Consider the following 21918-nt stretch of genomic DNA (forward strand, 5'->3'; position numbering starts at 1 on the left):
CAATGTGGTAAAATACTCTGGGGGAAGGGTATGGGGATTCCTTTGTCCTCATCTCGCACATTTTCTCCGAGTTATTGCAAATGCAATGAGTTCCTTTGTCCTCATCTCGCACATTTTCTCCGAGTTATTGCAAATGCAAAGTGTTCCGAGTTATTGCAAAATGCAATGTTTTAAAAACAATCCTAAAGCAGGGACTTTGGAATCAGGTCATTCGGAGGTAGAACCGATCCAGACAAACTACGAGCTGTGTGAACCTTCGCACTGAGCCCTCGTGTTCTCATCTAGAGAAGGAGCCTTCTGACCCCAGGCCAGCCTACCTCTAGATGTGGTAGGAACAGTCATAAGGACGAGGAAAGACCCTTATTGGGCAGGTGTAGTAGTTAAGATTCTCCAGAGAAACAGAACCCATAGGATAGATAGATCCAAGTAGGGAATTGGCTCATGCTATTTGTGGAGGCTAGCAGGTCCAAAGTCTGTAGGGTAAGCTGAGAGGCTGGAGACCCGGAAAAAAAAGCTGATGTTGGAGCTTGAGTCTGAAGGCCTTCTGCTGGTGGTATTCTTTCTTCCTAAGGAAAGGTCGGCCTTTTTTCCTATTAAGACCTTCAACTGATTGGATGAGGCCCACCCGTGCTAGGAAGAGTATTCTGCTTTACTGAGAGTCTACTAATTGAAATGTTAATCTCATCTTAAAAAAAAAAAAAAAAAAAGCCTTCACAGAAAGATCTAGAATAACGTTTGACCGAGTATCTGTGTACCATGGCCCAGCCAGGTTGACCTACGAAGCTAATCATCACAGCAGAGAAGGGCCCCATTCTTTCCCCATCTCAGGGACTTTTTTTTTTTTTTTGCCTTCTGTATGATTTATTATTGCTAGACAGAGGCAGCCAGTGGGAGCCCTCTGGGGTTTTCATTTTGCACAGCTCTGGATGGAGTTGTGCGTCTGTCTTCCCCCTGGCCTCTGCACTCCTGGGCCGGTGTCCCATCCTTGCTCGGCCGGGGACGTACCTGCTGAGGACCTACAGGTATCCACATGCATATGCCTGCTGAACACTCTGGAATGTGCCCAGTGCTAGAACTAAAACCTGACTCTGGCTCAGCCCTTGCCTTGCTGTGTGTCCCTGAGCAAATAAATCCCCTCTCTGGGTCTCTTTCTCCTTGCTGCCCTCGTTGACTCTGACTTCCCAGGCCATGGAGACAAAGGTGTTAAAAAGGAAAACCCAAGCCCCAGGTGGAGTCACTTGCCCCCCCCTCCCCCCCCCCCCCGTGACAGCAAACCAAGACTGAATTAAACTTTTAACCTTTGCTACGAATGTGACCTTTGAAAAGTCAGTCTGAAATTTCCCGATCAGCACTAGTGACATCATCTGCAGGATAAACACCCTGCCAGCCCGGTCTCTTTGCCCGAAGCAGATGTCCTGGCCTGAGACAGTCCTTTCGTTTCCTGCTCAAGCTTCTTGCCCCGCCCTCCTTCCTAGAAAAACCTTCCATTGAGCACAACCCCGGGAGCTCTTTCTACTTGCTAGGTGGGATACTGCCCAATGTGTGAATCACTTCATAAAGCCAATTCGCTCTTCAAATTTACAAGCATTGAATTTTGTTTTTTAACAAGGGGAAAAGGAAAAGAGCCTCCAAGGATGACCTCTATCACCTGTAAAGTAGTATTTCCTTAACAGCTTCTCAAACAGCATTTGCCAAGTGGCCACCCATTCTAACACGAACCCTACCGGAGAGGTACCGTTGTCATCGCCATTTCACAGATGGGGAAACTGAGGCACAAATCGGGCAGATGACGTAGCACGTATCAGTCTGCCTGTTTGACCACAGGGTTGCCTCCCGAGGAGCCCGCCGGCCGACGTCCACGCCGTGGGGGTGGGCAGAAATCTGGATTGAGGAAGTCAGCTGGAAACTCACCCTGTGAGTTTCGGTTTCTAGACTCTCTTCCGGTGTTTTGCCGTTTCCTGGCTCTAGGCAAGGGAGTGGCGCATTCTCCTCTCTGCTGATCTGAGATCTACGGTTAGCAGCCGAAGGGGAGCGATGGGCATCTGGGGGTCGCATCTGTACTTCGTGGAGCCGGAGAAGCTGGAGGAGTTGATTCAGAACTCCCTGAGGCCCTATGGAGAATGTCAGAAACAGATCGATGACACGGTGAACGCCATCTGTGCCTTCTTAGAGGACACCAGGCAGATCCCCGAAGTGATACGTGTGGCTAAAGTGAGTGGAAGGCTGGGGTCAGGGCTTCTGGGAGCCAGGAGGTGCCGTGGCCACCGGAAGGAAGAGAGACATGGGGCTGAGCACCTTCTGGGTGACAGGCCTTGGGTGAGGCGGGCTTCGCCTTGTCCTCTGCGCCCTCGAGTGGGGGTGATGGATAAGGTGTGGCACCTAGGGGCACAGCTTTACGGTCCAGCTCTGCCTTTACTCCTGCGCGCCCCGCAGCAGGTTGCTTAACCTCTCTGTTTCAGTCTCTGAATCTGTAAAATGGGAGAGGAATAATACGCACCTCAAACTGTAATGAGGCTTAAGTATATAATGTTCTTAGTACAGGGTCTGGTACATAGTTGGTGGTCAATAAACGAGCTGTGATTACCCACTGTTATCGTTTCTATCCTCCCCATGTTACAGAGGAGTAAACAGAGGCCGGTTGAGTTCGGTAAAGCTACCCGAAGGTGGCTCTGTGGTTTCTCAAGGGCAACAGGGGGCGTCTCTCAGAGGGTAGAAATGTTTGGTGCTATGGGCGTAAATCCCAGGGCTGAGGCTGGAGATTCCGGGCCTCTGGGGAGGAAAAGGTGCTGGGAAGGTGCTGGGACCCTAGGGTGGGAGGGAGTTAGAGATCCCCCAGCAAGCCCCTCACGCTCACTAGCCCTGGAGCCCCGCTTCTCTTCAGTCACAGTGATTTCTGGCCTCTGCCTTACGCATGCCCAACAGCCCCAGCAGGAAAGATACCTGGACACTCGGTGTCCTTTCGCCCTGGCCCAGATGAGGAAACTGAGGCACAAGGAAGTTATTTACTAGCTGGAGGCAAAGCTGGACTTTAAGCCCAGATAGTGTTGGGAGCATGAACCTTTTTTTTTTTTAAACTCAGTCTGTTTTTCAACTTTCTTTTAATGTTTAGTTTTGAGAGAGAGACTCTGAGACTTTGAGAGAGAGACAGAGTATGAGAGGGGGAGGGGCAGAGAGAGAGAGAGAGTGAGGGAGACACAGAATCTGAAGCAGGCCCCAGGCTCTGAGCGGTCAGCACAGAGCCCGACGCGGGGCTCAAACCCACAAGCCATGAGATCATGACCTGAGCCGAAGTTGGACGCTTAACCGACTGAGCCACCCAGGCGCCCCGGGAGCATGCCCCCTGAACTGCTGTGCATCCTGCCTCTCGGTGTTGTTAACTTTTTTTCTAATTAACATAAAATGTAAGAAAACCAAAGTGCACAGAGCTGAGTGCCCAGTCCGGTGGATTGCCACAAACAACATAACCTGTGTAACCTACACCTACCCCCCGACCCTCCTCTGTATCAGGTTGCCTGATATAAATGAAATCACGCATGGTGGGGCTTTAGCGTGTGGCTTCTTTGACCCATCCTGTTTAGAAAACTGATGTTGTATGTAGGCATGTGTTTATCATTTCGTTGCTGAACAGTATTCCAAGGTGCAAATACATCACATTGGTTCGTTCTATCGTCAATGGCCGTTTGAATGGCCTCCAGTCAGAGGCTCGTGTGAAAAGTGCCGCTGTGAGCATCCTATTCAGGTCTTCGGGTGGTCAGATGGTGGCCAGCCACTCAATTTTAGGACTATGGTGACATTTGTGGCTTTTGCCTGATTTGAGAAGTGTCATCGCCTACGGGGGCGCCCTGCGACGCCAAAGGGTCCAGATTCTCACGTCTGCTTCTCCATCACTGGCAGGGTGGTTCCTATGGCAGGAAAACGGTGTTGAGGGGCAACTCCGATGGTACGATTGTCATCTTTGTGAGTGACCTTGAGCGGTTTCAGGATCAGAAAAAAAGCCAAGATGAAATCCTCAGCAAGATCTGGCAGGGGCTGAAAACCTGTCAGCTCACAACGAAGCTGGAGGCCAGAATGGAGATCCAGAAGCTCCATGGTAGGCTCATCTTCCAGCTGTCCACACAATGGCAGAGCATCACTTTTAAGGTGCTCCCTGCTTACAACGCTCTGGGTGAGTGCTCCTGGGTATGGAGGGCACTGGTCGGGAGGGGTGTGCTGAGAAAGCGAAGCCAAAGAAAGGGGTGGCAGACAGCCATGTGGGTCCTCCAGGCTGGGGATGAGATAGATACCACTGGTATGCTCCAAAGCGGGGGACCACATACCTTCAAGAGAGGAGGTCCCTCCTGCCCTAGGCTTCCTCTCTTCTCTAGAACGTCCCCCCCCCCCCGCCCCCACCTCCTAATTGAGTTTGGAGAGAATGTCCTGGACTCTAGAATCTAGAGCAGAGTTTCTCAAACCGTGACAAGCGCACAAATCAGCAGGGAACCTTGTGAAAAATGCAGGTTCTGATTCGAGAGATTGGGGCAGGACCCAGGACTCTGGATTTCTAACCAGGGCCATGCTGCTGGTCTGCACAACCATGCTTGGGGATTTGGGTGGAGTAAATGTTGGTTAGAGGAGAGGACGGGGCAAACATCTGGGAAAAGTTCAGCTGGGGCAGCATTTGGAGTCTGCTTTCTGACCAGGTCAACATCGAGGCAAAGGCAACTGGTTGGATGAATGGATGGTTGGTTGGTTGGATGGATGGATGGATGGATGGATGGATGGGTGAATAGAGGTACAGGCATATGGATGGATGGATGGATGGATGGATGGATGAACAGATGGACGTACGGATGGATGGATGATAGATTGGATGGATGGATGGATGGATGGATGGGTGAATGGATGGATGAATGGGTGAATAGATGTACAGGCATATGGACAGATGGACAGACAGATGGATGGATAATAGATGGGATGGATGGATGGATGGATGAATGGATGGATAGATGTACAGGCAGATGGACAGATGGACAGATGGATGGATAATAGATGGGATGGATGGATGGATGGATGGATGGATGGATAGATGTACAGGCAGATGGACAGATGGACAGATGGATGGATAATAGATGGGATGGATGGATGGATGGATGGATGGATGGATGGATAGATGTACAGGCAGATGGACAGATGGACAGACAGATGGATAATAGATGGGATGGATGAATGGATGGATAGATGTACAGGCAGATGGACGGATGGATGGACAGATGGACAAATGGATGGATGATAGATTGGATGGATGAATGGAAGGAAAGAAGGGAAAGAAGGAAGGAAAGAAAAAGCTCAGCATGGTTTCCACTTAGTCTCAAGCACAGGTACGTATAATCACAAACTTAAATGCCACAGCTGAAATTAAACCCTCCTTAAGCAAATAGGAAAACCGAAGGAAAGGAATGTCCCAGGGACACACAGCCAGTTACTGACAGAACTAGAATAAATGCCCAGATCTTCTAAACCCCAAGCCAGGATGCTTTTAGGATGGACACACACACACACACACACACACACACTTCGGTGACTCATATTCACAGAAAGGCAACCAAGTTAGAGAAAAATATTTGGAAGGTAGGCAGCTCTCAGTTCCTATCCAGGTCCCACCCCTTACCCATTTTTGCCAACTATAAGATCAGACTAGAAATGGCTAGTTTACGGGGCCTTTATAGGATGGCAAGAGTTGAGAGGACGTGCCTACCTCAAACAAGGGCTGCAGTCGTGAAGAGACCCAGTGTAACTCAGAATTCTTAGGAAATCCTCTGCTCTCCTCTTGTTCAGAGCATGGTGGCTGGGGACTGGGCCAGAGCGCCCTCTGCTGGGTTCACCCCAACCTGCAAGGATGGTGTGAAAACGAGAAATACGCTCTTCCTTGTATGTGGTGTCCAGAGGCTGCCACCAGATGGCGCTAGACTTACATCTTGCAAACCGAGATCCTTTTGGGAAAGGAAACCATGATTGCTTTCTGAGAAAAGTAACTTAGGGGTGAATTCTTAAATTCCTTTCTTTGCTAAATAGTTGCCCAACTAACGTGGCCTGTTCTGCACACCAGCTCCAGGCCAACTTCCACTGCTGTCCGGCTCCACGGCTGTCTCCCCAGGGTTTCGAACCCAAAGGCGGACTCTTCCTCTTACGTGCCTTCCTAGTGTTTGCGTTTCCTCACCTGTTAAGTTAGTGGTTAATCGCGCCAACCACGTGGACTTTTGTGGCCCTGGCATATTTCCCGCTACCTGAAAGGGCTTAAACTGTGTCTGGCCTAGAGTAGGCGCTCAGCGAGTGTCAGCTACATTATTGCCATCATCGAGGAGCGTAGAACGCTCTCTCCCTTGACCCCCTCGGGTGCCAAGAGCCCCGAACCACGTGTGGCTAAAAGTAGGAAGTCAGTAACTATCTGTCAGAGCGAATGAAAGGAACAAGCTGGCTACTGGCTCCCCTTGTTTACATGTTTGTACAAAGTGCTTGTAAACAGTAGGGCTCGATGTAGCAAGAGTGGAGACCCTGAGGAAATCCTGGCACCTACTGACATTCCCCTCCCACTGCATTTCCTTCCTCACCCCACACCAGTGGTTCTCAAACTTCAGTGGGTGTCAGAATCGCCTGAAACTTAGTTAAAAACAAAAAAACCCAGAGTCTGGAGCTGTCTCTACTGCAGACCTCCCGCAGAGCTAATTGGGGATCGAGAGACCCATATTCATTGACTCAGGAGGCTCCTGGGCCCTATTCCAGAGAAGCTGTGCGGCAGAATTCCGGCTGATTTGAGAGCCACCCTCTGGCATCATGGGATCTGCTTCTGAGGGGAGTGTGCCTGCCTGTTGGCCTCTGACCCCGGCCTCCAGTACCCTGCCTTCACCTCGCCTGCCTCCTCAGAGTCCCCGCACGCTTGGCTCTCTGAAACAGAACATTCCCTGGCCGGGCTCAACAGCAGAATATATTGTCTGCGATACAGGAAGCCTCTTTTCTTCCAGGTGAATGCCAGCGGCTCCAAGAGCACTTGTTAAAGAAGCCGTCGTTCCCTGCTAGTTTGGAATTCTCCCTTCCTCACTTATAACCGTGCTTTCGATCCCTCTGTTTCTGCTGACCTTGTCTTGGGCCAGCGGTTTTCACGACGGTGAATGCTAGACCACGTTTTGTTACCTAGCGAGGCAAGCCGCCCCTCGCCTTTTGGGGGGAACACACCAGTTCCCTTACAGATGAGGTGACGGACGTGTGCTGTCGATTCACGACAGACCCCGCGGTTGGCTCCCTGAACACCGGAAGGTCTGTGCTTCTCTGTCGCTCCAGGCTTAAGTGAGAAGCCCAGCCCCCAGATCTACCGAGAGCTCAAAAGAGCCCTGGATATGACAAAAGCCCTCCCCGGCGAATTCTCCTTCTGCTTCACAGAACTCCAGCAGAACTTTTTTCACAACCGTCCCAGAAAACTGACAGATTTGATCCTCTTGGTAAAGTACTGGTACCAACAGGTAACTTTCCAATTACATCATCTACTGCCGGCATCCGTTTCCTTTCAAGCGAGAGCACTCCCGTCCAGCGAAGTAGGACCCCCAGGTATACAGCCCACTGCGTCTTTATGTCCCCGTAAGCAGCATCCAGATCGACATAGGACGCGTTCCCTGCGTCCCAGCAGACGCTTGAAGCCCTCTCCCAGTGAATGCCCCCCCCCCCCACGGCCACCGTCCTGACGTCCGTCCCCACAAATCAGTTGGGCTCTTTTTTGAGCTTGCTATCAACGGAATGGCACCACGGGCGCTCTGTGTCTGCCACTTTGGGGTCGACGTGATGCCCGAGAGGTTCGTCTCCGTGGTTGCCTATACTCGCGCTCGCTCGCCGTCTCGTGGGATTCTGTTCTCTTGGTCCACAGCGCTTGTATCCGCCCAGCTAGTGGGCGTTTGGGCCGCGTCCACATCGGGGCTATTACGAATCAGGTTGCCACAGATGGTCCCTTGCACGTCTTTTCATGAGTTTCAGCACTCATTTCTCTTGAATAAACACACAGGGTATAAGCTATATGTATGGATACGTATGTGTAGATAGATACACGTACACACGACGTATTTGTAGATGTACGTGTGTATATAATAAACACATACATAGGCTATATTATATATTATTACATAGTATATAAAACACATAGCATTACATAAGTATATCATATGCAATACGTAACGTTATATAATATTAAATACGTATGTAATAACATATACATTTCACTTTAGTAAGCATGGCCAACGTGAGTTTTCCCAAATGGCTGTACCTAATGACACCCCCATCGGCAACGTATGACAGCTTCAGGTGTCCCTTATCCTTGCCAGGACGTGACACTGTCCCTCCACCACATTTTAGGCATGGCGTCATGTTCGTCACTGGGGGGGATGGCGACTTCCCATAGATGTTCGACTCCTTGATTTCAGGCCCCCAGCATGGGGGGCCTGGATCCCCAGATGAGCCACTGCCCCCTCTCTTCTCCCACAGTGCCAGGCGAAGCTGAAAGAGTCACCCCCGCTGCCCATGTATGCTTTGGAGTTGCTGACAGTCTACGCCTGGGAACAGGGGTGCGGAGCAGAAAACTTTGACATCGTGGAAGGCCTCAGAACCGTCCTGGGGCTAATCAAACAGCAGGAGCAGCTGTGTGTCTACTGGATCGTCAACTACAACTTTGAGAATGACACGGTCCGGAACATTCTGCTGAGCCAGCTCCGGTCATCAAGGTACCAAGCGTGCCTCCACCCTCTCTCTCTGCCTGTTGGCCTGCACGTCAGGCTGTGCCCTTTAGAGTGAGGGCTCAGCCCCATTCTTCCCGGCCAAAGATGCACCAGAAGAATGCCGGCGGCTGTGGGTAGGGAGGCAAAGCGGGGTCTGTCCGAAAGGGGGAGCCTGACCAACGTTTTTTCGCATTCCAAACCATCGTCCTATTTTGTCTTGTCCCCAAAACAAATGCTCAAGAGGGGGTTCCCGTATAGAAGGAAGGGACTAACCCCTTTATTATGTTATTTTTTAAAGTTTATTTGTTTATTGAGAGACAGTGTGTGTGTGTGGGCATGAGCAGGGGAGGGGCAGAGAGAGGGAGAGAGAGAATCCCAAGCAGGCTCCCTCGCTGTCGGCACAGAGCCCAACACGGGGCTCGATCTCACGAACCGTGAGATCGATCGTGACCTGAGCTGAAGTTGAGAGTCGGACGCTTAACGGACTTAGCCACCCGGGCGCCCCCGTTTTACTATGTTATTCGTAGAACATCTCTGCCAAGCAGAGACGGCAGGAGCTGAGGGTCGAAACTCTCAGACGAAGCACGTCAGGAGACGAGAGGAAACTTGACTACTTGAGTCCAGGTTCCCGGACGCCCCGTCCAGGACTCGTTCCCCAACACGGGTTTCTTCTTCTGCGTGCAGCCCAACTGATTTTTTTTTTTCATCTAACGGAATTTCTAGGCCGGTCATCTTGGACCCAGCCGACCCGACCAACAACGTGGGCAAAGATAAGGCGTGCTGGCAAATGCTGCAACAGGAAGCTCACATCTGGTTGTCGTGTCTCAGCCCGAACGAGCCACCTGGGCCGTCGTGGAATGTTCTGGTGAGGGGGCTTCGCAAAGGCAGCTCGCGTCGCGCCGCAGGGCGGGCGGCCCGACACCCAGACTGGAGTCGGACCCCAAGAGCACCACATGTGGATGTCCTCGTGCTGCTGTGACAAAGGGGCTTACAGCGGCAGAAATTCATTCTCTCACAGATCTGGAGGCTAGAAGTCCAAGGTCAAGGTGGGGGCAGGGCTGTGCTCCCTCCGAAGGGCTCCAGAGGAGGGTCCTTCCTTGCCTCTTCCAGCTCCTGGTGGCTGCTGGTGCTCCTGGGCCTGTGGCCCTATGCCTCCCGTCCCCGCCTTCATTTTCACACGGCCTCCTCTGCTGTGTCTTCACAGCCTGTCTCTGCGTCTCCCTCCTTGTCTTCTTCTTTTTCCTTTGATGTGTATTCACTTTTGAAAGAGAGAGAGACAGAGCGTGAGCCAGGGAGGGGCAGAGAGAGACACAGACACAGAATCCAAAGCAGGCTCCAGGCTCCGAGCGGTCAGCACAGAGCCCGACGCGGGGCTCGAACTCACGAACCGTGAGATCGTGACCCGAGCCGAAGTCAGATGCTTAACCAACGGAGCCCCCCTGGGCCCCCCTGCAGGTTAGAGATCTCAATCGATGGCTGCAGGTGAGAGAGCAGGTGCTTAGGTCGTTTAGGACGTAACGGAGCGGAGCCCCAGGCAGATATACGGCAGCCGCCCCGGCAGAAACTGGAGAGCTGGTCAAGCGGCCGACTGTGGGGCAGACACACTGGCTTCCCCTCCCATCCCCCAAAGGGAAGCACATCTACCAACACGGGATGCCCCTGCGCTCTCAGAGCTCGTCGGAGAAGGACAGTCCAACGAGAACGTTGTCAGTCTAGGCCACGGAATCCACTCAGTTTTCTGGGGGTCACGGGGTGCCCATGAGGCCGGCTAGAGGCCAACCAAATTCCACATTTCACAGACGCGGGACTGATTTACACCCAAAGTCCGGTAGGCGTGAACCTACCACTGCGTTTGGCACAGGAAGTTGAGAGCCACCTGAGCAAGGAACTGGGATATAAGTGAGATTCCCAAATTCCAGGGCCCCTGGACAGGAAGGACCCGGCGGACGGGGAGCTCCCTGCCTGGATCCAGAAGGGATGTCGTACGCCCAGTCCTTGTCCCGACGTTCACTGGACTCTGGTCTTTGCTCTCCGACCTCGATTTTCCCGGCTTCCTAAAACAGCTTTTAAAAAACTATCCCCCCCCCCCCCAGCTTTTATTCTGAAAACTTTCAAACATATAGAAAGTTGCAGAAATGGTTCAGGGAACCCCTGTGTCTATGTAGACGCCCAAATGTTTAACTTTTTACCCCTTTAGCTACATCCCAGTGATCCCCATCATCGGTGTTGTATTTGTTGTTTCCACTGAGCCCTCTGAGTTTGCTGCCAGAGAAGGACGTGCTCTTAGCTCACCGCACGCAGCTCCCCGGGGGCTGGGGTCTGGCTGCCACCCCAAACTCTCCAGAACGTTCTTGGGGTGTGTGGATGCAAGCACTGAGCGTTCTTCCCCATTCCCAGCCAGCACCACTGTATGCGACACCGGGCCACCTTCTGGATAAGTTCATCAAGGACTTTCTCCAGCCCAACAGAAATTTCCTGGACCAGATTGCGACAGCTGTTGACATCATCTGTAGATTCCTTCAAAAAAATTGCTTTCCACATTCAGCTACAAGAGTTCAGAAAACTGTCAAGGTGAGTACTGGCCTCTTTCCCACGGGGTCTGACCGGCAGGGAGCGAAGCGGTTCCGGAGCCGGGCGGGCCCGCCCTGCCAGCGGCTGGAGGGCAAGGGACGCGGGAGGCAAGCCGTGGAGGTGGGCACCTAGGACGCTGGCTGTCAGTAGGGGGCGCCCGTGCGCTGCATACGTCATTGACAGCACTCCGTTGGGCGTCCTGGGCCGCCCCTGCTCTTGGGTACCTGCCCGTCTCCTGCCCCTGCCTCCCCATCACCTTCTCCGTGGGTCTCCTCTTCTGTCACGTTCTCACCTTCCCAGCGCAGGGGCTACAATTCAAACCCTGGCAGGTCCCAAGCTCCGTGTACGCTGAACGGAAGAGTAACCTCTTTCTTGCCTTGACCACCCGAGTCTGATTCATCCTGTCAACTGAGCTAGAGATTCAGCAGACTGGGTCATTCTTGTCCATGGCTCGAAGGCCACGGGCTAACACGCTTCCCTCCGTCTGTGCGTCAGCGACCAGATAACCAGCCGAGCCACCCAGGCGCCCCCTCCGTCCCACCCGAAGGGAGCGGGGAAGCGCCCATATGCTGCCAGACAGACCTGGGTGCTTGCTGCCCCGAGACAGGTCCAATATCCCATAAGCCAAACGTGGAGTCAGTCAGATGTCTCACAGAGGCTCATCGGGGTGAAAACAGGCTGAGTTCATGGGCAACGTTAGAATTGTCAAGGCCTGTTCTTCCCTTCCTTCCCGAGATCCCCATTAACACAATGGCAGAAAATAAGAAAAGGTACGATGGCACATTGAAGGAGAAGAAGATAGGAGGGCGCCTGGGTGGCTCGGTCGGTTAAGCGTCTGACTTCAGCTCAGGTCACGATCTCGCGGTCTGTGAGTTCGAGCCCCGCGTCGGGCTCTGGGCTGATGGCTCGGAGCCTGGGCCCTGCTTCAGATTCTGTGTCTACCCCTCTCTCTGCCCCTCCCCTGCATGCACTCTGTCTCTCAAAAATAAACTTTAAAAAAGAAGAAGAGAGAACCACGGGCACACAGGAAGGTGCTTTCCTTCTTCCTGAAGCTGGTTGCGAGCTGGAAAGTGTTGTCTGCCGGGTGACAGGGAAGGAAGGTGTCACCTGGAGAAGGTGAGGAGGGGGCTGTGACCCGGGAGAGGCCGGCCAAGGCCAACACCTGCAGACCAGTTGCGTGAATGAAGCAGGCTCGAGCATCTGATACAGGAAACCGAACACCCTCCCCTCACCCCTAACCCGCTGCCGAGCATTTACTAATCGTGGGTAAAACAAACGTTTTTCCTGCAAATGTCGGGTGAACTTTCTGGGGACAACCAGGGCAGCAAGTGTGGAGGTTGGTGCCCTGAGCAGACCCCACCACACGTGCACTGGGATGGTTGTCCGTGAGGCAGCTGGCTTCTCTCCAACTCGCCCTCAAAGATGCCGATAAGCTAAAGAGCTGTGCCTACAGGCTGAGCCCTTCCAAATAGGCTGAGCCGGCATATTGCCTAGGCTGCCTCGTGCAGGGGTGGCCAAACCAGGGCCAGGGAGCTAAAAAATGAACTGACAGTTTTACAGAGTTGTTAGAGTAGAAAGGGAAGGAGGAAGAGGAGGAGGGGGAGGGAGGGAGGGAGGGAGGGAAGGAGAAGGAGTGAGGAGGAGGGAGGAGGAGGAAGGGAGAGGAGGGAGGGGAGGAGGAAGAGGAGGAGGAGGGAGGAGGAGGAAGGGAGAGGAGGGAGGGGGGAAGGAGGAGGAAGAAAAAGAGGAGGAAGGAGGGAGGAAGAGGAGGAGGGAGGGGAGGAGGAAGAAGAGGACGAGGGAGGAGGAGGAAGTGAGAGGAGGGAGGGGGGAAGGAGGAGGAAGAAAGAGAGGAGGGAGGAGGAGGAGAAAGGAGGGAGGACGAGGAGGAGGAAGAGGAGGAGGAGGAAGGGAGAGGAGGGAGGAGGGAAGGAGGAGGAAGAAAAAGAGGAGGAAGGAGGAGGAGGAAGGAGGGAGGAAGAGGAGGAGGGAGGGGAGGAGGAAGAGGAGGAGGAGGGAGGAGGAAGTGGAGAAGCTTGTGTGGCAGGGACATACATACCCCACACTTAACTATCTGACCCCGTACAGAAAGTTTGCAGACCCTTGTACCTAAATCATGAATATTCATCCCGGGATCCCCAGATCCCCAGAGGAAACACGAATGAGGGAACAAACGAGAACTTTTAGCGTACTGATTGCATCCAGTTTGATTTCTCTCAGGTCACAGGAATCCAGACAAAGCTAAATACCCTTTAGGAGGCATCTCTAGAAAGTTGACTTGAGCAGCAGGTAATTTGCAACTAGCCCATCTGTTGTTTGTGTGCAAATAAGTATATCGAAGGGCATGAGAAAACCTTTGGAGCCAAACTATCCCAGGAAAAGGTGAACATCCTGCTTTGAACTCAGCCCTGACTGGACCCTAACCTGGAACCTTGGCAACCTCACTGGCACCGGCCCACGGGGGCAAGGGGCTCAGGGTCTAGAAAATGCTCTAACTCAGCTTGCCTTTCTTCACTAGGGAGGGTCGGCCGGCAAAGGCACGGCTCTGAAGACGGGCTCCGATGCCGACCTCGTGGTGTTCCCAGACTCGCTTAAAAGCTACACCTCCCAAAAAAGTGAGAGGTGCAGTATCATCAAGGAAATCCATAAACAGCTAGAAGCCTGTCAGCAGGAGAAAAAGCTCGAAGTGAAGTTTGAGATTTCAAAATGGAAGGCTCCCAGGGTGCTGAGCTTCTCTCTAAAATCCAGAGTGCTCAACGAAAGGGTTGACTTTGATGTGCTGCCTGCATTTAATGCGCTAGGTGAGACCCCCCAGATCTCAGCTTCTGGAGGAGGACGATGGGGTCTGGGGTGATGGGGCCAGGCGGGTGGAGGGAAAGCCAGGTGACTTAGTGATGATGACTCACGGGTCTAGTGCCCCCAGCAGGTAGCAGGAGTCATAGCAACAACACCTTACCCCTGTGGACATCGTTTTTTTTTTTTTTCTTTTCTTTTTAAAAAAAATTTTTAATGTTTATTTTGAGAGAGAAAGAGAGAGAGCGCAGGCTCCAGGCTCTGAGCTGTCAGCACAGAGCCCGACGCGGGGCCCGAACCCACAAACTGTGAGATTGTGACCTGAGCCGAAGTTGGACGCTTAACTGACTGAGCCACTCAAGCACCCCCCTCCCCACCATGGACATTTTCATTCTCCTTGGTCACTTAAGTATCCCGAGGATGTCCAGCACCCGCATCTTATATGGGTCCTGCGGTATGACTCATAATACCTATCAAAGAATGGGGTACAGAGGCGTTCTGTACACATTTATAGATAAAACGCTTCAGGTATTAGTGAAGGAAATTAACAAACAGACTGTGGGAAGAATTCTGAAGCAAAGGCAAGAAATCTGAGTGCCATCAATCTTAGGAAAAAAATCTACTTTGGAAATCCAATTCATGAATGACAGATACATCACTTTGTATTAACAGAAACCAAGGTGAGGCGCCTGGGTGGCTCAGTCGGTTGAACGTCCAACTTCGGCTCAGGTCACGATCTCACAGTTCGCGAGTTTGAGCTCCACATCGGGCTCGCTGTTGTCAGCATAGAGCCTGCTTTGGATCCTCTGTCCCCCTCTCTCTGCCCCTCTCCAGCTTGCGTATGCTCTCTCTCTCAAAAATAAATAAATCTCAAAAAAAAATTTTTAAGAAAAAAAAAGAAAGGCTATTTCAGACATTCTTCAAATCAGAATCAAGAAGACTCTGGTACCTTCCCTCCGAATGGTTCTTATCGTCTCTAGAGAGGAAATAACAATATAGATTAGGGTTTGGCTAAATTTTTTTTTTTTGTTTTAGTGAAAGCAAGGTGGCAAGTATTTTCAGCTTTGAGGACCATACAGTATCTGTCACAATTACTCAACTCTGCCACTGTACCCTGAGAGCAGTCAGGGACAAGACGTTAACAAAGTGCATGGCAGCATTCCAATAAAACTTTATTTTCAAAAACAAGAAGTGGGCCAGATTTGGCCTACAGGCCATAGCTAGCAAACTGCCCATCGGCTCAGTCTGGAAGATCTTTCTGGGGTGATGAGAATGTTATATACCTACTGAGAGCTTGAAATGTGGCCAGTAGGACTGAGGAACTAAATTTTTAGTTTTGTTTCCCCTTAATTAATTTGGATGCACATAACCACATTGGACAGTGCAATTCTAGATAATACTTTAGTAATAGCAGCTGCATTCATATAGACTGTATAATTTTTAAAAATATCTCATTACTCTGGAGATGCTCCCAGTATCTTAGACATCAGTCATTCAAATATACTAATAGAGTTCCAAGTCATTTCCCAGGATTAATTATATTGGTGAAAAATGTTTGAAAATGGTTACTTTTTAAAACTTAAATTCAAGTTAGTTAACATACAGTATAGTCTTGGCTTCGGGAATAGAACCCACTGATTCATCTCTTACAAAGGACACCCGGTGCTCATCCCAAAACGTGTCCTCCTTAATGCCCGTCACCCATTTAACCCACTCCCCCACTCTACCCCCCTCCAGCAACCCTCAGTTTGTTCTCTGTATTTAAGAGTCTCTTATGGTTTGCCTCCCTCTCTGTCTTTATCTTATTTTTCCTTCCCTTGCCCTATGTTCTTCTGTTAAGTTTCTCACATTCCACATAGGAGTGAAATCATAGGATATCTGTCTTTCTTTGACGTATTTCACTCAGCATAATACCCTCCAGTTCCATCCATGTTGTGGCAAATGGCAAGATTTCGTTCTTGTTCATGGCCGAGTAGAATATATATATCCTGTCTTCTTTATCCATTCATCAGTCGATGGGTATTTGGGGTCTTTTCATACTTTGGCTATTGTCGATAGGACTGCGATAAATATGGGGGTGCACGCGTCCCTTCGAAACAGCACACCTGTATCCCTTGGATAAATTACTACTCGTGCAATTGCTGGGTCGTAGGGGAGTTCTATTTTTAACTTTTTGAGGAACCTCCCCACTGTTTTCCAGAGCGGCTGCACCCGTTTGCACTCCCACCCGCAACGCATAAGCGTTCCCCCTTTCTCCGCATCCTCGCCAACATCGGTCGTTTCCTGAGTTAATTTTAGCCATCGGACAGGTGTGAGGTGGTATCTCATTGTGGTTTTGATTTGTGTTTCCCTGATGACGAGTGATGTTGTGCATCCACATGGGAAGGCACAATCTCAATATCTCCCCCGTGCTAGGTCAGCTGAACTCCGGCTCTATACCCAGCCCCAAGGTCTACGCGGAGCTCATTGACCTGTATAAATCCTCAGACGCCGAGGGGGGAGAATTTTCCACCTGTTTCACGGAGCTGCAGTGCAACTTCGTGGCCTTCCGACCCACCAAGCTGAAGGATTTAATTCGTCTGGTGAAGCATTGGTACAAACAGGTACGACTGCTCGTATTCCAGCGATCCGGTTATCGTTTTCATCATGCTCTGTGACCTTCACATCAGTACGTAACCAGTGCTCTGTGGGCCCACGCTCTCCCACGCTGGGGGGCTGAGCCACTTTCGGGAATCTGTCCACTGATCCTGACTGTCTCTGTGCGTCCCGTCACCAACCCCCATTAAGTGGGGCGAGGTAGGGAGCACCCCCTCCCATCAACACTGCCGCGGGTGGTTTATGTTACCTTTGCTTTGACACCCAGAGAGCTCCGCAGGACCCCAGGTTACTCTGTGTACAAAGGGCGGATGAAGTTGGGATTTGCGTGCCTACAGGTCAGCGGCACGGCTGACCTTCTGCTCCGCGCCCATAAGAGGCACAGCTGCCATCCTTGGAAGACAGGCGGGACCAGGGGCTGCATTTTCTCTAACCGTTAGCCTGCCTTCGCTTCCGTCACCTGTCTCGCACACAAGGGAGTGTCTGAGATTTTCCATGACAGCAGACCTCCGGCACAGTGCCGGCTCTTTCCTGAGACGCCTCCTGCCTGCGTCCAGCTCCCTGAAGCCTGAGGCGGACACTGGGCCCCGTGGTTTCCATCCCAGAAGCTCAGAGAAATGGCCACACCCCCAGCCCCGGGGTGCTCAGAGGGCTTGAAGCTGCGCTGTGACCTTGAGCAAGTCCCTTCCCCTCCCTCACCTGCTTGTCTTCATCAGAAACGTCCATCTGTGCCTGCTTGGTGGGGTGGCCAGAGGGTTAGGGATGACCCGTAGAATGTCCGGCCCCACAGCCAGCACACGGCAGGGGTTTTCTCAACGGTAGCTGTATTACAACTCCAGGGAGTTCTAGATGGTCGGAGCACAAGGCGGAAACCTGCATGTGCTGCTGAGGGAGCCCCTGCAAAGCTACCCTGCTCAGACCTCCCCCAGACCATCCCGTGGGCCCTGCGGCTCCTGACCCAGTTGCCCTGCTGGGGCCCCAGCGGTCATCAGCGTGCGGTCTCCGGCAGGCTGGCTGAGCTCACTGCACCTCCCTGCTCTCGCCAGTATCGTCTGACGTCCCCCTCTTCCCTCAGTGTGAAAGGAAACTGAAGCAAAAGGGGTCTCTGCCCCCGAAGTACGCCTTGGAGCTGCTCACCATCTACGCCTGGGAGCACGGGAGCGGGGCAGAGAATTTCGACACCGCCGAGGGATTCCGGACGGTCCTGGAATTGGTCACAAAATACCAGCAGCTCTGTGTCTTCTGGACGGTCAATTACAACTTTGAGGATGAGACCGTGAGGAACTTCCTACTGACCCAGATCCAGAGAACCAGGTGCTCCAAACCCTGCCCCTTCCTTTTTTTTTTTTTAAATCTTTATTTTTGAGAGAAAGAGAGAGAGAGAGAGACAAAGCATGAGCAGGGGAGGGGAAGAGAGAGAGGGAGGCACAGAATCTGAAGCAGGCTCCGGGCTCTGTGCTGTCAGCACAGAACCTGACGCGGGGCTCGAACTCACAAACCGTGAGATCATGACCTGAGCCGAAGTCGGTCGCTCAACTAAGCCACCCAGGCGCCCCCTGCCCCTTCCTTTTCTTAACCTGACTCCCTCCAATGCTATTTCAGCGACCCGGATTCTCCTCCCTGGGGTCATGATTCGTGATTCCCCATGTTTGAAGCAGAAGAGGGAGTTTGGTGGGGGTTGGAAAGGCGCCGACCAACAGAACTTGCCATAGTCTCTGGGGAGAAACTCCTCGGGGCTTGGGGATGGGAGAAAATGTCATCCAGGAGGAGCAGAGAAGGAAGGACCAAGGTACCAGGAGCCTGGGATGCGTCCATCTTTCCAGGTCGAAGGGAAAGTATGGATTCGTTAGCAGATCTTAGAGGTGTGGAAGTAGAAAAGCGTCCCTGAGAAATAATGCTGTCATTCCTTCATGGCCGATTCATCCTACCAGAGGGAGTTTTATTACATCAGATTCTACCTACCCTTTCAGATCTGTACCCCACAAGACCGCTATCCTTCAAGAATAGCGGGGAACCTTAGTGTATCCATTCAGTGCCCCCAGCAGAGCACAAAAACAGAGGACGCAAAAAGAAAGAAAAGAAAAAAAAGCTTTGAGAAGGAATAGAGGGGAAGAAGGAGAGAGCAAGATACCATGGGCTGCCTCCTGTGGGTGTGGCCCACATGACATTATAATTGATTCAATTCCGCGTCATTTTTCAACTGCCCTAACGTGAAGGAAATGTGTATATTATGCCATCCTGTGTATACTGTGTATACTAAGCGACACCTTTCAAAACACTTCCGACAAATGTAGTTGAATTCTAGAAAATTACTTTGAGCTATTTCAGAATATTTGAGTTACTGGCGTCTAAAACATAGGACACATTATTTTACAGCTAAGAGTAGAATGGGGCCCCCGTTCTGAGGCCACTGGTTTAAAAACATTTTTTAAATATTTATTTAGTTTTGGGAGAGAGAGAGAGAGAGAAAGAGGGCAAGCAGGAGAGGGGCAGTGAGAGAGGGAGACACAGAATCCCAAGCAGGCTCCAGGCTCTGAGCTGTCAATACAGAGCCTTGAACAGAGTGGGGCTTGAACTCATGAACCGTGAGATAACGTCCTGAGCCAAAGTCAGACGCTTGGGCCACTGAGCCACCCAGGCGCCCCTGAGGCCACTGGTTTTAAAAAGTATGCGTGTAATGCTCCTGCGTCTTCTTCAGGCCCGTGATCTTGGACCCGGCTGACCCCACTGGTGATGTAGGTGGAGGGGACCGATGGTGTTGGCATCTTCTGGCAAAAGAAGCTACTGAATGGCTGTCCTCTTTCTGCTTCAAAGATGGGACTGGATATCCTGTACGATCGTGGAAAGTGCCAGTAAGAATAATCTAAAGGGAGTGTCATCCAGAGATTACCCTGTGACAAGCTTAAATCAAAGAGCTTCTCCTGCCATAGCAACTTGGAATTCATTCGGCCACAAGTAACAGAGAGCCCAACACAGGAGCTGACACAGTTTGGCTTTTTCCTTCCCGTTACAAGAAATCCTAAGGCAGGGCATCCAGGGCTCATGCAGCAGCCCCACGGTGCTTTCCTACGAGCGGGTCTCCTCCCTACGGCACTGTTGGCATTTAAGGGTCCAATGGTTCTTGGCACTGGGACTTGTCCTGGGCTGTGTAAGGTGCTGAGCAGAATTCCTGATCTCTACCCACTAGAGGCCAGTAGCCTCACCCGCCATTGCGACCACCAAAAATGTCTCCAGACATTGCCAAATGTCCCCTGGGGCATCACCAGCTCTTTCAGGCTCCACCCTCTTTGTTTGTCGAGTTTAATTCTGTTAGTGCCGCACCGGCAGGTGGCAGGTCCCATCCCAACAGGAAGAACAGCCAAAGGGAAGATAATAACCACTCAGGGTATCTTATTAGAAGCCTCATCCAGTAAATCCTCTCACATCTCATGGCTGTATATTGTAGGACAGTGAGCTACATGCCAGATCTCTACCCACTCGACGCCACAATTAAAAATGTCTCTGGACATTTGCCTCATGCCGTGCGGGGAGCAAAATGCCCACCCCCCGGGTGAGAACCCAGCTTTAGAAGCTAACTCTGGAGTTTGCTTCAGTGATCAAGATCCCCACTACGGCCAGTCCGCAAAAATTGTCCCTGGGCATACTGACCTTCTCAGATACACTTCCTTCTTTTTTTTCTGACTCTTTTAACCAACGCTTGTAACGGCTTAGCCTATGTGTTATTCTCGCACGTGTATTTCTTTCTTTCTAGACAGTGCAGACTCCAGGAAGTTGTGGATATTCTCACTCAGAAGTCCTAGGATCCTGGAATGCTAATGCTAGAAGAAACTTCTAGAGGTCATCTGGCAGCTGCTTTTCAAAGAACCAGTTCGCTGCGTAGAATCGCAATCCTTGGCAATCTCCACCACTCCGTCTCTCGCTTCTTCGGCTCCTCTTGAAATCAAGACCACTCAGTCCTTCATAGCGTCACCCTGCTGAACTCTTGCTCTGTAAGTGACCCGCCTTAACAAAAATACCTGCTCTCATCCAGCTTCGTGGGCGCCATATTTCTCTCAGCCATTGTGTTTCATGGGCGCCATATTTCTGTCAACCGTTGTATGTTTTCCAAGTCGCTCCTTCCTTTTCTTTCAGGCCTTAGCACAGGGATCTCTCCGTGTTCCCAAAAGGAAGCCCTTCACCGGCCGCTCGGTTCCTATAATTCCATGACCGTGCTCTCACGCTCCTCCCCATTGCCCGCCTCTTGTCTGTTTCCCTCCACCCCTGCTGCACCTGCTGAATTGAAGGTCTCCCCAGCCAGTAGTGAGCCAATGTCTTCTCTGGCCCTTTAAATCCTCCAAAGGCTTGGATTATAACTGTTGCGTTACATATATAATACATATATATAATATAATAATGCGTTACATGTATAATATAATACATGTTGTCTTTTCCTTCTGAGCCTACATTTCCCCCCATCCATGAGTGCCTTCTTGCCAAATCTAAAGGCTTTATGCTCTGGCTTTAGCTTCAGAGATACTTGAATGTCTAAGCGTTTTAACCTCATCCATCCACTTAAAGTTTTATTACTACCACATATACTAACTGTCATATAATAAGGAATGTATCTAGTCTTTGTCCCCAGATCCTGGCACAGAGCTTCAGAACCCCTTGGAATTATCTGATAGGAGAGTCTTTTCCATTCATAAGGAGCCCCTTCCAACCATCCCTGAGTTTATGCTAACTAGGTTTGGGCCCTTAGGTAACAGCTTCATGGGGAGGACTGGCCATGCCCCAGAAATGCCAGGCATGTGATTAGAGGGTTGCAACCCCCAGCCGCGTCCCCCCCCCCCAACCTCCCAAGAGGAGAGGGGGCTGGAGATTGAGTTCAAGCACACGGCGAACGATTTAATTAATCGTGGCTCTGTAATGAAACTTCCAGTCCAGACTCTGGACAACAAGGCTTGGAAAGCTTCCTGGTTGGTGAACATATCAGGGTGTGGTGAAGACGGTGCATCCTGACTCCGTGGGGAAGGGAGTTTCTGCACTGGGGACCCTTCCAGCCCTCACTTCCTGTGGCTGTCCGTCTGTATCCTTTATAATAAGATGGTGATTTAAGTCTGGCGTTCCCCCTGAGTCCTGTGAGTCATTCTAGCAGGTTATTGAACCTACAGGGGGTCATGGGAAAGCCCTGAGTTTGTGGCCAAGTCCGACAGGAGCGCGAGTAGTCTGAGGCCGCCTCTTGCAGCTG

General features: G+C 51.4%; 1 protein-coding gene across 1 annotated transcript; it reads left to right on the top strand.

The window, feature by feature from the left end:
* Window positions 1-1933: 1933 nt before the first annotated feature.
* On the top strand, window positions 1934-21796 carry OAS2 (2'-5'-oligoadenylate synthetase 2). Its single transcript, XM_060612362.3, has 11 exons — window positions 1934-2211; window positions 3895-4165; window positions 7315-7493; window positions 8503-8738; window positions 9456-9597; window positions 11130-11303; window positions 13822-14104; window positions 16512-16699; window positions 17767-18005; window positions 19390-19543; window positions 20443-21796. The coding sequence occupies exons 1-11, from the start codon at window positions 2035-2037 to the stop codon at window positions 20524-20526; spliced, it is 2127 nt and encodes a 708-aa protein (XP_060468345.1). The 5' UTR covers window positions 1934-2034; the 3' UTR covers window positions 20527-21796.
* The last annotated feature ends 122 nt before the right edge of the window (window positions 21797-21918 follow it).

The sequence above is a fragment of the Panthera onca genome, chromosome D3, assembly GCF_046562875.1.
Source record: "Panthera onca isolate mPanOnc1 chromosome D3, mPanOnc1 haplotype 2, whole genome shotgun sequence".
Classification (NCBI taxonomy): Eukaryota; Metazoa; Chordata; class Mammalia; order Carnivora; family Felidae; genus Panthera; species Panthera onca.

Coding starts and splice junctions, on each gene's coding strand:
- OAS2 (XM_060612362.3), top strand. CDS start 2,035: ATGGGCATCTGGGGGTCGCATCTGTACTTCGTGGAGCCGGAGAAGCTG. Junction 7,494..8,502: donor TAAAGTACTGGTACCAACAG/GTAACTTTCCAA, acceptor CTTCTCCCACAG/TGCCAGGCGAAGCTGAAAGA. Junction 18,006..19,389: donor ACCCAGATCCAGAGAACCAG/GTGCTCCAAACC, acceptor CGTCTTCTTCAG/GCCCGTGATCTTGGACCCGG.